Source organism: Letharia columbiana (genome assembly GCF_014066305.1).
Source record: "Letharia columbiana isolate WasteWater2 chromosome Unknown Sc0000009_s0, whole genome shotgun sequence".
NCBI classification, from domain to species: domain Eukaryota; kingdom Fungi; phylum Ascomycota; class Lecanoromycetes; order Lecanorales; family Parmeliaceae; genus Letharia; species Letharia columbiana.
Genome location: NW_023501045.1, coordinates 465,566 through 480,894, shown reverse-complemented (window position 1 = coordinate 480,894; position 15,329 = coordinate 465,566). Strand labels below are relative to the sequence as shown.

General features: G+C 51.5%; 5 protein-coding genes across 5 annotated transcripts; 4 read left to right on the top strand and 1 right to left on the bottom strand.

Moving 5' to 3' along the window:
- Window positions 1–1,394: 1,394 nt before the first annotated feature.
- HO173_003615 (uncharacterized protein) lies at window positions 1,395–4,100 on the top strand (the record flags this gene model as incomplete). The annotated part of the gene is made up of 4 exons (XM_037305540.1): window positions 1,395–1,425; window positions 1,570–2,280; window positions 2,341–3,389; window positions 3,444–4,100. 4 exons carry the CDS (start codon window positions 1,395–1,397, stop codon window positions 4,098–4,100), a joined length of 2,448 nt encoding a protein of 815 aa, XP_037167642.1.
- A 400-nt stretch (window positions 4,101–4,500) lies between these two features.
- Window positions 4,501–6,394, top strand: HO173_003614 (uncharacterized protein; the record flags this gene model as incomplete). Its single annotated transcript, XM_037305539.1, has 4 exons — window positions 4,501–4,855; window positions 4,905–4,943; window positions 4,996–6,226; window positions 6,283–6,394. The coding sequence occupies 4 exons, from the start codon at window positions 4,501–4,503 to the stop codon at window positions 6,392–6,394; spliced, it is 1,737 nt and encodes a 578-aa protein (XP_037167641.1).
- Window positions 6,395–7,771: 1,377 nt separating this feature from the next.
- On the bottom strand, window positions 7,772–9,028 carry HO173_003613 (uncharacterized protein; the record flags this gene model as incomplete). Its single annotated transcript, XM_037305538.1, has 1 exon — window positions 7,772–9,028. The coding sequence occupies one exon, from the start codon at window positions 9,026–9,028 to the stop codon at window positions 7,772–7,774; it is 1,257 nt and encodes a 418-aa protein (XP_037167640.1).
- Window positions 9,029–9,979: 951 nt separating this feature from the next.
- HO173_003612 (uncharacterized protein) lies at window positions 9,980–10,250 on the top strand (the record flags this gene model as incomplete). Its single annotated transcript, XM_037305537.1, has 3 exons — window positions 9,980–10,053; window positions 10,106–10,149; window positions 10,201–10,250. 3 exons carry the CDS (start codon window positions 9,980–9,982, stop codon window positions 10,248–10,250), a joined length of 168 nt encoding a protein of 55 aa, XP_037167639.1.
- Window positions 10,251–10,791: 541 nt separating this feature from the next.
- HO173_003611 (uncharacterized protein) lies at window positions 10,792–11,268 on the top strand (the record flags this gene model as incomplete). The annotated part of the gene is made up of 1 exon (XM_037305536.1): window positions 10,792–11,268. The coding sequence occupies one exon, from the start codon at window positions 10,792–10,794 to the stop codon at window positions 11,266–11,268; it is 477 nt and encodes a 158-aa protein (XP_037167638.1).
- Between the last annotated feature and the right edge of the window lie 4,061 nt (window positions 11,269–15,329).

Sequence of the window (15,329 nt, the reverse complement as noted above, 5' to 3'; positions counted from 1 at the left end):
ATTTGCGAGCCCACATGGAGTCAAATCATTGCGTTCCCTGCATTGTCGTTGAAGTCGCAAGATATGCTGCTAGATTCTCATCATGGTGAAGCGGAGAAGCGCGTTGAAGCTCGACCGAAGTTTACGCGCGAAACCAAGTCACGTGCCAGATATTGCGCATGGCAATCTTACCACGAGTACGGTAGGTGTAGCTTGTTCTTCTACGGTACAATGAGTTTATACTGTTATTCGGACCAAATACCGACCAGGCCGATGATGAACTGGCAAGTTGGGAATAAGTCCAACGTGCAGGATATCAGACAATGGGCATTCTTCGGCACTGCTGTGGGACCGGTTGGTTCTCCGTGAGTCGACGGCCTGACGGAGGGCGTTGATGAGATCATCTCGATCATGCCCACAAAACACCCTTAGGGGGTACCTACGGTACTTTAGATGCATAGAAAGAGCCCCTTTTAATTAAAGCTTGGTTGAAAGCTCGGCGACCCTCTGGCGTTAAAGTATTCTAAAACTACCTACCTTACGCGTGGCCCACAATCACCAGATGATACTTGTACTATATACTGCGTTCTGCTGATCCTCCTTTACTCCTCTTGTCAGACTTGTTGATTTTGTGCACTCGTATTTTGAAAGCCTGAAAGCTTGTTCTGCTGATACAAATCAGTTGAAGAAAGAATTGCGGGTAATACGTGGTTGGTAAGGTACGGATAGACTGTATAATGGTTTGTATTTGTAGTAGAGAAGAGTGTTCTGCCAGGCCATGTAAAGTAAAGCTTTACAAAAGTAGAGACTCCATCCTCTCTAGTGCTCCATCAATCATCAATCATCAATCATCAATCATCAATCATCAATCATCAACATCTGGATTAGAGTTGACTTTCTGCCCGTGGCTCCCGAAAGGCTTCGTCGGCTGTGACGGTCTGATCTGAGCATGTGAGTGACCTCACCGCAGCAAAGTCATGCATTTCTATTTTCCCATAACAACTGCATGGACGTAGCATCCGATCTCTCCTTCTTAAAGACTCCTTCCTCCAAACTTCTTTCAATCGAGTGTAATATGATTCTAAGAGACAGCTGTGCAATTTAAATTTCTCGAATGTCATCAATGACACGCATCATCTAAAATCCTTGCATTTCTCTTCACCCTGCCGATGCCGAGAACCTGCTTTTCCCCCATAGCTTCAAGGGACAGTCCCTAGCCATTCCTGCACTTTTTCTGCAATTCAATAACAAAACCGGAGTCTTGGATCCTCCCATGACAATTGCTTCCTTCCGCGTCAATCCGCCTTCGTCCAGAGTGTTCGCAGCCTTGAAACGCCTTTAAAGCAGATACCCGCCCCTGGAAAGAGCAGGAGCCCGTGCATACCTGGACCTGTAGCGACTCGCACTTGCTGTGTATGCCCCTTGCCTGTAGGTCCGAGACATTCCGTACGTACAACAAATTTGTTCTTGCCCCCACATCCATCTCTTTTGGGAATTGGCATTCTCCCTGTTTTGCACATTCCATTATCTTGATTCATTCTACAAGTGTATGCCTTCACCTTCACTGACTTGCGAGATTCGTCATGACAGGCTACCTAGAGCTCAAATCCCGCCGCGGCCGCCTTTATTATCGCCCTCCTAGCCATTGTGCCCAGATTGACGAACCTCCATTGAGCTACCTTCGGTCTCAAGCCTCCCGACACCAATTGTTTCAATTCTCGCGAATATCCACGGATTTTCGCGTATCCGATCCTAGCACAAAGCGCATTTGGGAAAGCTTTGCAGGGAATACTCTGGTCAAGTCAAAAGATCAAGCGAAACGGCTTTTGCATTCCTGGTCGTCACCTGCGACAAAGCCACCGTCATCCATATTTACTCGCCACCCTACTTCTACAAACCTGTTCAGTGGAGCAGCCATGACATCTGCTGACGAGGCCAGGAGGGGAAGTGTGAGACCTAGCTCCACGGTAGGTGGACCGATCAGTGGAATGATTCATCGGCCTTCGCTTGTTCAAGATGTACGGAGGGACTCCGCGAACTCACTCTCTAGCAATGGCAGCAGTGTCGCTACCATACCCAATATGGGGATGGAGAAGCCGATAGCATCAGGTAACGGCGTTTCCCTATCAATCGCATTGGCGGAACCAGTCCTCTTTCTACAAGGGATGGACCAGTCCGAGTTGGGGAACCAGACAACGACAATGCTTAGAGGAACCTTTCACTTAAGGGTGTCGAAAAGTGCTAAAATCAAGACAATATCATTGGCTTTCCGAGGTCGAGCTGAAACAGAATGGCCAGAGGGTGAGGCTCCTTGCACACTTATCTTGCATATACGGCATAGGTCTAATTGCGTGATTTTAGGTATTCCACCACGGAAGACCGAGTTCAAGGATAGGGAAAGCATCATGAACCATACATGGCCTTTTTTCAACGCACAATTTCAGACAGCAGAATACGGTTCCGGGGCAGATCATGTCAAACCACTCAAGGGCCCTTCAACAACAACCACTGAAATTGGTGTCACAGATTCCTCTCTTGAGACGCTTCACCGGAAGTCAGCGAACATCAATTTAAGCGTCAAGGACGCGAAGAAGCTGTCGTTAGCAGTCGTCCAGTCAAGAAGTTTTGGTAGAGACGACAGAGCCAATGGTGGCTCAAGTGTTGCCCAGAAGGGCTATCGCATGTTCACTCCCGGGGATTACAGCTACAATTTCGAGCTGCCTATCGACTCTCGCCTTCCAGAGACAATATCTGTCGATCTCGGTTCAGTCAAGTACGAATTAGAGGCCACTGTTGAAAGAGCTGGGGCTTTCAGAGCGAACCTTGTGGGGTCCAAAGAAGTCACCTTGATCCGCGCTCCAGCAGAAGGGTCTCTGGAGCAGGTTGAGCCTATTGCCATTTCGAGGAACTGGGAGGACCAGCTACACTACGACATTGTCATTTCTGGGAAATCGTTCCCACTCGGCTCTCAGGTGCCAATCGCTTTCAAGCTCACACCACTAGCAAAGGTTCAATGTCATCGTATCAAGGTCTTTGTGACCGAGAACATTCAGTATTACACTACCAACAAGCGGGTCCATCGACTAGAGCCAACGCGGAAAATCCAACTGTTTGAGAAAAGAGCAGACGCGCCCAGCAGCAGTGCCTACCCAGGCAGCTCAGTACGTATTACTGCCGGTGGTGGAGTGGCGTATGATGGACGAGCAGCTGCGGCAAGAGGTGATGAGAATGTCCCTCGGGACACCAACAACCTACTGGGCAACCTGGATGGCGAGCACAATGTCGGCCCAACAGAGATGGAGTTTAACGTACAATTACCGAGCTGTCACAACATGAAGGAACGAGACAAGCTTTCGAGACTTAATTTTGATACTACCTACCACGGTATTCAGGTCCATCACTGGATCAAGGTTCGTCTCATATTATGTTGTAGAAACTTCTCCCACTGATCTTGACGTGTACAGATTGTCATGAGATTATCGAAGCCCGATGTTGCCGACCCCACAAAACGAAGGCATTTCGAAATCTCGATCGACTCGCCATTCCATATCCTGTCTTGTCGTGCCACCCAAGCGAACATTGCTCTTCCCGCCTACACTTCGCCAGAATCAACTACATTACTTACAGAGCATTCTTCGTGTGGGTGTCCTGGTGCCCCAAGGCGCCGAAACTCTCCTTCGTCACTCCTACCATCCCTCAATAGTCTTCGCCAAGAAGGCAACAATGACTCCTCCTCAAGCGTCAACAGCGCTCCTGCACCAGCCAGCTTGACTAGACCTCAAGCGGCACATGTGCACGATCCCAATTCGGGTCAGATCAGACCGATGCATCTACTGCGCAACCCTTCGTTTAACCCACCTCCTTTCGAAGATGACGATCCACCGCCGCCATTAATGACCCCACCGCCAAACTATGAGACCCTTGTCGATGGCGACCCAAGAAGTGGGTTGGCAGACTACTTTTCGCGGTTGGCGGACGAGGTTGGCGAGGATGAAGACCGATCGGGTACTTTATCGCCTGGGACGAGGATGGAGCTGCCTCTCACCCCGGGTGGGCGGATCAATAGGAGCATGGACGAGCGGCGAACCTGGTTGCCTTTAGGGCAGCCATTCACCCAATGACCCGCAATGAACAGCATGAACTCGATGAATGAATGCATTTCTGAATATGGAGGACATGGCTTGGGTAGCCAAGGAGTATATGAAGTATGGCGTACATGTTAAAGCAATGGGAAGATAGAATTCTTGTGGCATTTTTTCAGCGGTTTGTATATCGAAGGAACATTCCACTGTCGATATATGTATAGGTAGCATTCTTATAGCACAAAACTTTTACAATAGCCCGATTCGGCTGCGGAACTGTTTTTGGACTGACATGAGATTTCACCGAGGCGTACTTTATCTTATCTTTGCGAAATCCATAGGGCTGAATCCAAGCCGGAAAAAAAGCTCCCCTTGCAAAGCAATTCTTCTCAGCTTGTTTCCCCTTCCTTCACCATCCTTCATGGCGACAAATCCAGCCATGAGGCCTCTACTGAGGCTAATCCACCAGAAAGGAGCTTCAACATTTGCTATAACAGCTCGGCGTACCCTGACCACTCGCTCCACCACCCTGCATCAGTCACGCGCTCTAATCAGATCATCCATCTCACAGTGCCGGAGGTCATCATTACAGCAGTCCTTCAGAAGATCATATGCCGACACGAAACCGCAAAAGTACTTCAGAAGAAGTAGGATAACTCTAAGATGGTTATGGAGGGCAGTTTACCTGGGAGCGATTGGCAGCTTTGGATATCTGGGCTACACTATCTACCTGCTACGGACGCCTTCAGAGCAGCTCGAGGCCGATCCTACGAAGAAAACTTTAGTCATTCTAGGTATGGTTTATCAATAGGAGGGTGGGTCATAGCCATTGACGAGTTTAAGGCACTGGATGGGGCGCCGTATCTCTGCTCAAAAACATAGGCATGCCCCCCCCGACTTCGCCCATCTATCCAATTCTAACGCTACATGACAGACACTGAGAACTACAATGTCATCGTCATCTCCCCGCGAAATTATTTCCTCTTCACCCCCTTACTCCCATCGTGTACGACCGGAACCATAGAGCATCGATCCATCATGGAGCCAATCCGGAACATACTGCGGCACAAGCAAGCTACGGTCAAATACTACGAAGCTGAAGCTACCAAGGTCGACTATGCAAAAAAAGTCGTTTACATAAACGATGAGTCTGAGATCAAGGGTGACGTGATGTCCACAGAAGTGCCATTCGATATGCTAGTTGTTGGGGTGGGTGCGGAAAATGCTACCTTCGGTATACCAGGCGTCAGGGAACATTCATGCTTTTTGAAAGAAGTCGGCGATGCGCAGCAGATCCGCAAGAGGATCATGGACTGCGTTGAGACTGCCAGCTTCAAAGACCAATCACCTGAGGAGCGAAAACGCCTGCTACATATGGTTGTTGTGGGAGGCGGCCCAACAGGCGTCGAATTTGCTGGGGAATTGCAAGACTTCTTTGAGCAAGATCTTAAGAAATGGGTACCCGAGATCGTCGATAACTTTCACGTCACCCTAGTCGAAGCCCTGCCTAACGTCCTTCCTATGTTCTCCAAGCAGCTGATCGATTATACCGAGAAGTCCTTCAAGGAGGAATCCATCACAATCCGCACTAAGACCATGGTCAAGAATGTCACCGACAAGACCATTGAAGCCGAATATACCAAGCCCGATGGCACAAAAGAGAAGGAGATCATGCCGTATGGCTTGCTGGTGTGGGCTACTGGCAATGCACTTCGCCCTGTTGTCAAAGATCTCATGTCCCAGATCCCGGCGCAGAAGGACTCACGCCGTGGCCTCGCAGTGAACGAATATCTTGTTGTCAACGGAACCGAGAACGTCTGGGCTGTCGGCGACTGCGCCATCGCTAATTACGCTCCCACCGCCCAAGTCGCCTCCCAAGAAGGAGCCTTCCTAGCCCGCCTCTTCAACTCCCTCGCCAAAACCGACACCATCAACAATGAGCTTGCAAGCTTATCTGAAGCGCAAGCCAAGGCTGCCGGGGATCAACGCACACAGATCTTCGACCAGATCAAAACGCTGCAGAAATCATTGAGACGCGTGAAACAGATTGGGCCGTTTGAGTACAGTCACCAGGGCAGTCTGGCGTACATTGGGCACGACAAGGCGGTAGCGGATATCAGCTGGTTGAGTGGGAACTTTGCGAGCGGTGGAACAATCACTTACTGGTGAGTCCTGAAATCCCAATCCTCTGGGCCTTTACTGTTACTGACCATATCTGAAGGTTCTGGAAAAGTGCCTACGTGAACATGTGCTTTAGCTGGAGGAACCGACTGCTAGTCTGCGTGGACTGGGTCAAGTCGTCTCTTTTCGGTAGAGACGTCAGTAGGGAATGAGAGGGAGGTTGAAGACAGGCTTCGGTGGCGGATGATTCTTCTTTCACGTTCTCGATACACCGTACTTTGAGACCTTGCTCCGGTCCCCGAGCCGTCGATGAACGAACCATCACGTAGACTCTTCTTCTCTCTAGCGTTGTAATGCAGCACACCTTTCTACTCGTTGAACAATTTCCTCAGAGCCAACGATTTCCTCAGAGCCAACGAGCAGACACGCAAAAGTCGCCCTTGACTCATATGGATCCCCTAAAGCCATACGCTCGCTCTGTATATGGCGTACGCAATCCTCGTAATGCAACAAAAACCACCTCCCATCCCATCAACTCCTCCCTCCCCATCCCCAAACAAAACCCATCCCCACCCCTCCAAGAACATCCAACGAACATTCTCGCTCCGAAGATCCCCTCCTTCCCAAACCGCAGAACCCCACCTCCGTCCGTAACAGCGCCAGCTGCCCCGTTTTCAAAAATCTCGACCGCCCCGACCCTCCCCCCCCTCGGAGAGCGTCAGTGAGGTTACATAATAGCCCCGTCCCAGCCGACTTTCCGACCAGCCTCCGCACAGTCGGTCGTCGAAGCGGCATCCGTGCAACGATCCGTCGTGACACATCGCCTCCGATCTACGCGGCCCCGGGGTCCTGCTCCGTACGGTTGGTCGGAACAGAAGGGGGCTGGCTGAGGGGGATCTTGACGGTCTGTCTGTCTGTCTGTCTTTGTGTATGTATGTAGAAAGGATGGACTGCGGACTAGCGCTCTGAGGCGGCTGCTTTGCGGTAGTGGGATTGGGATTGGGATTGGACGGGTCGTCTTTCACGCGGTGGAGGAAGGAAGCGTGTCCATATGGAAGGATTGGTGGACCTGCGACCTTGAGTCGGATTACTGTTCTTGGGTTCCATTTCCACATCTCTTTCTCTCTCTCTCTCTCTTCCTGTCGGTTCTCCTCGCAGACAACTCTTTCCCTGCGCTCCATCAGTCGCCGCCGCCACTATGTGCCACTATTCCCGTACCATATGCCAACAGGAAGCCTGCGGTTGGACGAACGACACGGTGCTATTGTTCTGCGAACAGACGCTGGAGGCAAGAAAGTAGCGTGCGAGGGTCCCGAGACGGTTGTGAGAGAGCCGATGTATCGTGCTCCGTTCTGCCCTCTGCAGCCCATCATCAACTTTATGGCCAGGCACGGTTTGTAGGGCGCTGGAGCCGGGGATGAAGGGGTGGTGGAAGGGGGATGGTGACGGGTCGGGGTTTTTCCCCTTCGACGAGCAGGCTCGGAAGGGGAGCGCTATCGCTGGACGGTATCGTTGAGAGACGGGAAATATGGATGCTTGGGACACACTCATGTAATGGGACTAATCGCCTTATGCTGATTCCCTACCGATCAAGCACCATCCTGGCTCCTGATCATGTCCCTGTTCAGCGTGATCTTCTTGAGTATCTCCCCAGCCCCGTTCTCCACCAACTCTTGTGCCATCCGCCACCCACACTCCTCCGCCTCTGCATCAGAGCTGACATAATGCCGCCTCGTCCCCTCAACGCACTCTTTCCCATCCAGGCTGACGACCATGGCTCGCATGATCAATATACCGCCATATCCTTCTCGTTCGGGGTCAGGACCTTCGGGAAGGGCGTCATCTTGTTCGTAACCGTTGTGGTGTTTATCCGCCTGCTCAACCACTGCGTCTGTTCCCCTACCGTCCCCTTCCTGCAGTCCCCCTTCCTCCCAAACACACTCCACGCCCACGGGAACCGAGCAGCCGCCTTCGAGCACCCGGAGCAGCGACCGTTCCCCCACACACTCCCACCTCACCCTCCTCCCCGCCTTCCCCATCCCCTCCTCCGCCTCCGCCAAGATGCCTTCGATCCACTCATCGCCTTCCCTCCACTCCACACCGATCGCACCTTGCCCAACTGCATACAGAACCCCCTCTTCGCTCCCCAGCCAGCCGCTGATCCTTTCCCCCATGCCCAGCCTCTGCACGCCCGCACCGGCGAGGACGAGGGCGTCGAATCCTCCGGCGGCGTCGTCGAGCTTGCGGATCCGGGTGCCCACGTTTCCCCGCACGTCTTTGATCACGAGATGAGGGTACGTCCTCCGGATCATCGCCGCTCGCCGCACCGAGCACGTGCCCACCACCCCTCCCTCCCGCAAGTCGCCCAACCCCCGCCACCCCTCCCCTCGCCTCGCCGCGCTCATCACAACGGCGTCCCGGGCCTCCTCCCTCGCGCCCACGGCGGCGCACACGCACCCGGGGGGTAGCTTCGTGGGCACGTCCTTCAGCGAGTGTACGATCACGTCCACGCGCCGCTCCAGCAGTTCCTGCTCTAGATCCTCCGTCCATAACGATTTCCCGGTCGACGCTAGAGTGTGGAGGTCCGTCGATTTGTTCGTGTCGCCGAGAGATGTAGACGTTGGGTGTGTGGTGGTCGAGAGGGTTGGGTGGGAGGTCCGGAGGAGGTCGGTGAAGAGTGCCACTTGCGCGAGGGCGAGGGCGGAGGGGCGAGTTCCTATGCGGAGGGTTCGAGGGGTGGAGGTGGGGGATGCGGGATGGGTGGATGTGGAGCCGGAGGGGGATGCGCGGGGGTGGGAAGAGGTGGGTGAGGGGTGATTCGTGCTGGTGCGAGGGAAGTCGGCCATTGTTGTGTGTGAAGGTCGTGGAGAGGGGATATGGGTGAAGGTGGTGGGTAAGTTTGAGTTGTGCTACCTCATGCGGTCGTGGCAATTGGAGGGCAAGACGCTACTCGGTTGAAAAGTTGTTTTAGAAAGCGAGAGGTACGATTGAGCAGCAGAAACGGCGTTAGATGTGTATTTTCCTTTGAAGTAGAAGTGTAGGCGGATTACTGAAGCGGTGTCGGTTGTCAAGTGCGTTGCTTACGCACACTAGGCCTACTCTTGTACTCGGTGTCCTGTTAAGTAAGGTTGAGTAGTTCGAAAATACTTGCAGCTTGTTGAGCTCTCTCTACGTGGCCTACTGTATTATTCCCTATGCATTGGTGGAGGAGACTCGCCCTCTGACCTTTGCCTTTGACTTCAACTCAGCATAGAATTCGTTTTTTCAGTCATTAATTTCTATGGCTGCCAATGTTTTCAAAGCCAACCATCGTAGGTTGTAAAAACGTTCAAGACAGACAGCATATCAAGTAGGCTTTGAAGCAATCTACCCCATTCAAAGACTGTACTCTAGTGTGATGTTCTGAGAAAGGTGTCCGAAAAAGAATCGAAGTCTTCTCTTTAGCTCACAAATAAATCTTGAAGCCCACAATTCCTGCTGGCATTTGGAAAGCCGCTGTCCATTCTACATTCACTTCTGCATTCAGACGAGAACCTGCCCTTATTAGCAGATTACCTCCCCTGTTCAATAGCCTTCATTTCTTCACCTCTCATATTGTTCAGCATATTCCGTCATCAACAATCACCAATTACTACACCCAGACGATTGAATTAAGCAACCACTGCGAGCAAAGACATGTAAAAGAAGATCAATGCCGAGTACGGTGCTTCTGGGCCGGCTGGCATCATTGTAGTCGGCGATCATCCAAAGTGAGCTGAACCGGCGTCACCATGAAGCACTTCAAACATTGATCCAGGATGATGGAAGCCGCAAAGACGAACCCATATCTTGCAAACCTCATGCCAAAAATGCTCGTCAGTGATGGCAAGAAGTGAGTTTTCTGCGATTTCTCGTAGAGCCATATCTGTACTGACGGAACGAAGACGGGCTTATGCGGGCTCTGCTGAGCCCAAAAACAAGGCAGAAAGTATGCAAAGCAGGGACAACTTGTGAGCTATTTCAAGCTGATTCAGGAAAGTGTACGAGAACCGGAAGCAAGCTATGAAGTTAGAAGGGGACAAGAGATAAGAAAAACGGATCTGGGAGGTTGTTTGAGGTCATCGTCATTAAGGATAAGTAGACTAGACCACTGCAGAAATGGATCGAGATCAGCGTCGTCAGGGACGCGAAGATGGCAACTTCTCAAAAGAGAGTCCCTGATGGGCGACTCAAAGGTAAAGCTAGAAGCGAAGCCGGACTTCATGAAATGCCTCCAGCCACTGCGTCTTCCGCCTACACCAAGCCAACCGAAACTGAGGAGGAAGCCGGGACGTCTGGTTGAGCCAAAGCCGAGACCCAGGGCAGTCAAGCGAAGTCAGACCATCAAAATCCAGCTCTAATGCTTGCTGACATCTTTTAAACACGACAAAGGCTGTCTCTCCTCCAAGAGAAGTAGGTCCGAAGAGCACGAGCACTGTCGGCCCTGATGGAGTTCCAAACCCCAATTTACGTCGAGCTCGGCTGGTTAACATAAGCCTGGCTAAGGTCCGTACCGAAGCAGCTCTTGGAAGGGGGTTCGTTCCATATTACCTTGGCCGTGAATGCTCATTAACAGCAGAAAGTGCCTACAATGACGCTGATAGGAAAAAATGAGGAAAGGTCGTCAGATGACAAGGGCCTGGTGCATCTCGATGTTGCTACGACATCTGCAGCGACAACGATCGCAGAGAAACTCAAAGGAGCTGTCGACGCTGAGGTTTCCCCATCGAATCCGTTGACGCGTGAGCACTTTGGCTTCATCAAAGTCAATACCGTCGAGGAGAAAACAATTCTCCTTGGTTTGTACCAGGGGCTCCTGATTCACCTCCCCAACCCGCCATGCACGGAGACCGTTCAAGGTTGGCAGGAGAAGACTAAGATAGCTGGAGGCATCTATGATTCACACCAGAGCCAGCATGGACGCGGCTGGTACTTCAACTGGTGCAAGTACCACCAGCACTTCGTCGACCAGACGTACGTTGATCCGCATAACGTAATGTATTGTCCTTCAGTGGAAGAGCGTCCGGACTCATCATTATCCTGGAATAGCTATGGCCATCGAGTATGATGGAGGACAAGGTCCGGGCATGAGCAATCATCTGTGATTTCCAAGCATTACAACCGTGGTGTACCTAGCTCTTAGACTTCGCTAGACCGCATGCTGCTCACACGAAAGTCTACGACTAGGGTTTAATTGATTTTGCATGATGCCGTGGTCATTGTGACCTTCGTAATCATTGGTCTTGCCGCCACTGATGAAAACTAACATACCTAGCTGAGACACGATGCGAAAGCCTAGCGTGGATGCGGGTCGAGGCTCTTCTTGTTGCGCAGCGCGAGGCAATTGCAAACAAATTGACAGGAGAGCCGAGAGCTTCTAACCAACACATGAAGCCGACTTTGCAACAATGCGGCAACCTTGACGATAGTGCGAGGAAAAAGCGATGCGTTCGTACGGCAAGCTGCGGATTTATTTGTGATGGTGAGACCAGAGAAGCGGCCGGTCTCGCGAGGCAAAGCGAAACGCGTGTTGCAACTACATTACCCACGCCGATGAACACTCACAGTCATGTTGGTTTGCATTGCATTGATTTGCGTTTGCATTGCATCATTCGCGCTGGAAAAGCATCCTTCTTGCGAGATTCGGACTGACCGCCATGTTAGGATCGAGTTGACGCGAGTGCGTTCTCCATCCAGCAGGAGCAGGCTGTCCCCGCCCGGCAAAGATCCGAGACATGGCAGAAACTTTGATCTCCTTTCATCCATTCTTGGCTGCCATACTTCCGGAGTCCGCAGTTGGTTGTCGAGGATAGGACGGTGTGTGGTCGTATGGCTCTGTAACTTGCACCGACTAGTCCTGGTGTCGTGTACTCCGTACTCCGTATAGCAGGATCAGGATCAGGATCAGGGTATGTGGAAGCGCACCTCTTGTTTGCCTATCCTATCTGTGCTGGTGATCATAGATTCATCCGTTTGGGCAGACGTTGCAAACGCAGGCTGCGGAAATCATCGAGGAATTGTTGGACCGAGGTGGGCCTCGGACATTTGAACCCCACGGGCTGGCGCGCCGCTGGTCTCCCAATTGGATTTTGTACGGAGTACATGAGACTTGGATATCCTCCGACATCATCATCAGCATGACGCCTGTCAGCCTACATTATGATTGTCGTGGCGCCTCCCTGCATGATAGATTATTGCTTCTGCCTGAAATGTGACTGTGAATGTGTGTGTAGAGTATGTGTATGTGGTTCGAGAGGAAGCACTAAGCGATACGCTGCAAGTGGAGTTGTCGATAGTGCATTATTGCGCAGCAGGGAACCTGTAGCCTGTGAAGTCTGGTTGATGAAGTGACGGGAAGATTTTCGATACTTGGTGTATTTACGGTGTACGGTGTACGGTGTACGGGATCATCATACCTAATGTAAGTAAGCAAAGACAAATCACAGATTTCTTTTCTTGGCGGACAGGGGAGCTTTACTTCTTGAGGTAATGATGCACATCTCTGGGGGGGCCAAGCTGTCCCGCAAGCGCTTTTTCCTAAGCGGCAAAGATGAGGGGCTCGATTCATCGAGGGGCAATTTTGGCACCAAGGGACTTTTAGGACTTTCAGGACTGTGCAGCCTTGCAGCATGCACCCGGCCTACTTGGAGACCCCCCATAGCCTACTTCACTCTAGCCCCAGCCTCTCCCCCCCCTTTCAACACCAATCAATTACAATTCACCTCCACATTATTTACACCTGTCCTGTCCCTCAACCCCTCAGCAGAGCGATAAAGCGCACATTCCTACCGACGGTACTCTAAATTTTCAAATCAATCTCACTCACCGCACTAGTCAGCGGTACTTTTCGCAAGAGTGGGAAACTCTGCAGGTTTTGGCCTCGCCCGAACACCACCAGATCCGACCGCCGCGGAAAGAAGAAGATGAAGAAGACGGAAAAAACCATAGTTAGAGAAAAACAAAAAAACATACCCGAGGCCAGCGTAGCCTTTCGTATCGCAGTCGGACCTTTCGGCTTTTCTCGTGACTGCCTCGATTAATGCAATTCATCATCGGTCTGAGCCATCTTCCAGCTGACCCAGGGATCATCATCCACGCATGCCCCTCTTGGCCTTCGCAAAAGAAAATGATCATCCCTGGCACGCCTGGAACTTGGGAACATGCTGTCGTGGCCTCAATCGTTCTTCGCCTTCTTTTAGCCTCGTACCATCCAACTTTGTTCCGCAACTCCATCACCCATGATACACTTTGATTGGGGCCTAGATGGACGGGCGTTTACTGATTGCAAGGCCACTGCCGCTGAGACGTCCCACCTTCCCTGCTCTTCCGATTAGTCTGCTTGCAGTATCGCCGTCGGCTGCATCGGTTTCGGTGCACTTCTTCTCCCTTCGTCGGTACAGCACATCGAGGACGGAGACAGCAGATTGATGATGACGACCCCCCTTCCCCCCCCCCCAAAAGCGACACGCCTCTCGTCACGAGTGACATGTAGGATCAAGTCAGCTTGTAACAAACAGGCTAACACTCGTCGCTTCTTGACACCTCATCTAAACGTCTTCCCATCCATGTTTGTATCATCACGGCCCCAATTAACACAACAGGACCGTTGATCCCTAGTTCCTTCGGCTGGCACTTGCTTACTGCAGTGTGCTTCGGATTTCCAACAGCCTAGCGTATTATTGATCCCCACCGCCGCTCTTTATTGCTGCGCCAGGGAGGATTGCGAGTTTGTCAAACGTCGCATGCCACGCGGTAGGCTTTGTTGTACGTAGAGTAACACCGCTCGTGCATACGAGACTTTTGAGTTGTGCCGAACGAGGACCGCTCAGATGATGGGGCTTGGCCACAGATGCGTGGTATTCTCGGCAGCATGAGGCAGCATAAGTTTATTAGCTTTAGAACCAACCAAAGTCTTTGGTAAGACATTTGCTTGAGACAAAGACCCGATGACCGCCACCGGCATGAAGTCAGTTAGCCAGAGTAGTATATTTTAGTGGATCGAATTATTTCGACGGCATGAGGTGCTTTTCTCTCTACTATCTTGATTTTTTGGAAGCGGGAAGCCTGGAAGGAAGAGATGGGGGAGAGGCTAAAAGTTGGAGTCCTGAAGACAAGTGGGTAGCCTGGGGGGGGCCGAACAGGGATTTTGATTCGCCAATCAGCGCTGCTTCCGCGCCCAAATCTCACACACATTTCATACGATTTTACCAAAGCACTTGCTAGCGAATTAATGCCATGGCCCAAGCCTGCATTCCTTTCAAACCAGCATCAGCTGGTACATTGATTTTCCCGCAGTCCTTTGATGTTGATCCCGGAAAAAGATCCAGATCTCTCTTCGCGTCTTCGCCTTGCAGCCTGCGTCATGCCCCCTACATTACATGAGACCAGGAGTTGGAAGCTGAATGTTTGATGCCTATCAACCGACTTCATTTGGGCGCTATTATCTAAAATCACGGGGATGACATGGGATGCAGGCTTGCTTGCTTGCTTGCTTGCTTGCTTCGCTTCTCCCGTGCTCTATGCAGAGACTATAATAATAACACGGTAATGATAACAATAGGTAATCTACAACTCTAGTCGCGGTCGTCTCGTAGTCCTTCAATCCTGATGTACCTAGCGATACGACCGTACGAGATCACCAACTCTGACACAGCAGGCACCATTTTTTTTTTGATTTTCGCAACCTCGCTTCCACCCACCCCCACCTGTCTCCTGCTTCCTCTAGACCACTACTCTACTTCCCTCCTCTGTAGCCTCTCATCAGTCATCACTCGGATATGAGTGCAAACAAAAACGCCAATCAGCTGCCGCCATCTGCCACTTTGCCTTTCACTGAATCACTTTTGCTTGTCTGGCGGCAGTGGACCGGTAGCCACCTTACCTGATGTAGTTTAGACCGGCTATGCCTTTGGCAACCCCGGGCAGCCCAAAGAGCCAAAGAGCCAAACGCAACACTTCCGCTTAGCTGCTAGCATCAGACATCGTGTAAAAAGCAACAAGGCTCCTTGATTCAAAGCCGAGACTGTACCGTAGACAACACCCCCCCCCGATTTCTTTGCAAGGGCCCTTTCTTTTATTAACCACCACTTATTAATATTGCGTGTTCAGATTGACACCTCCACCGCGGCA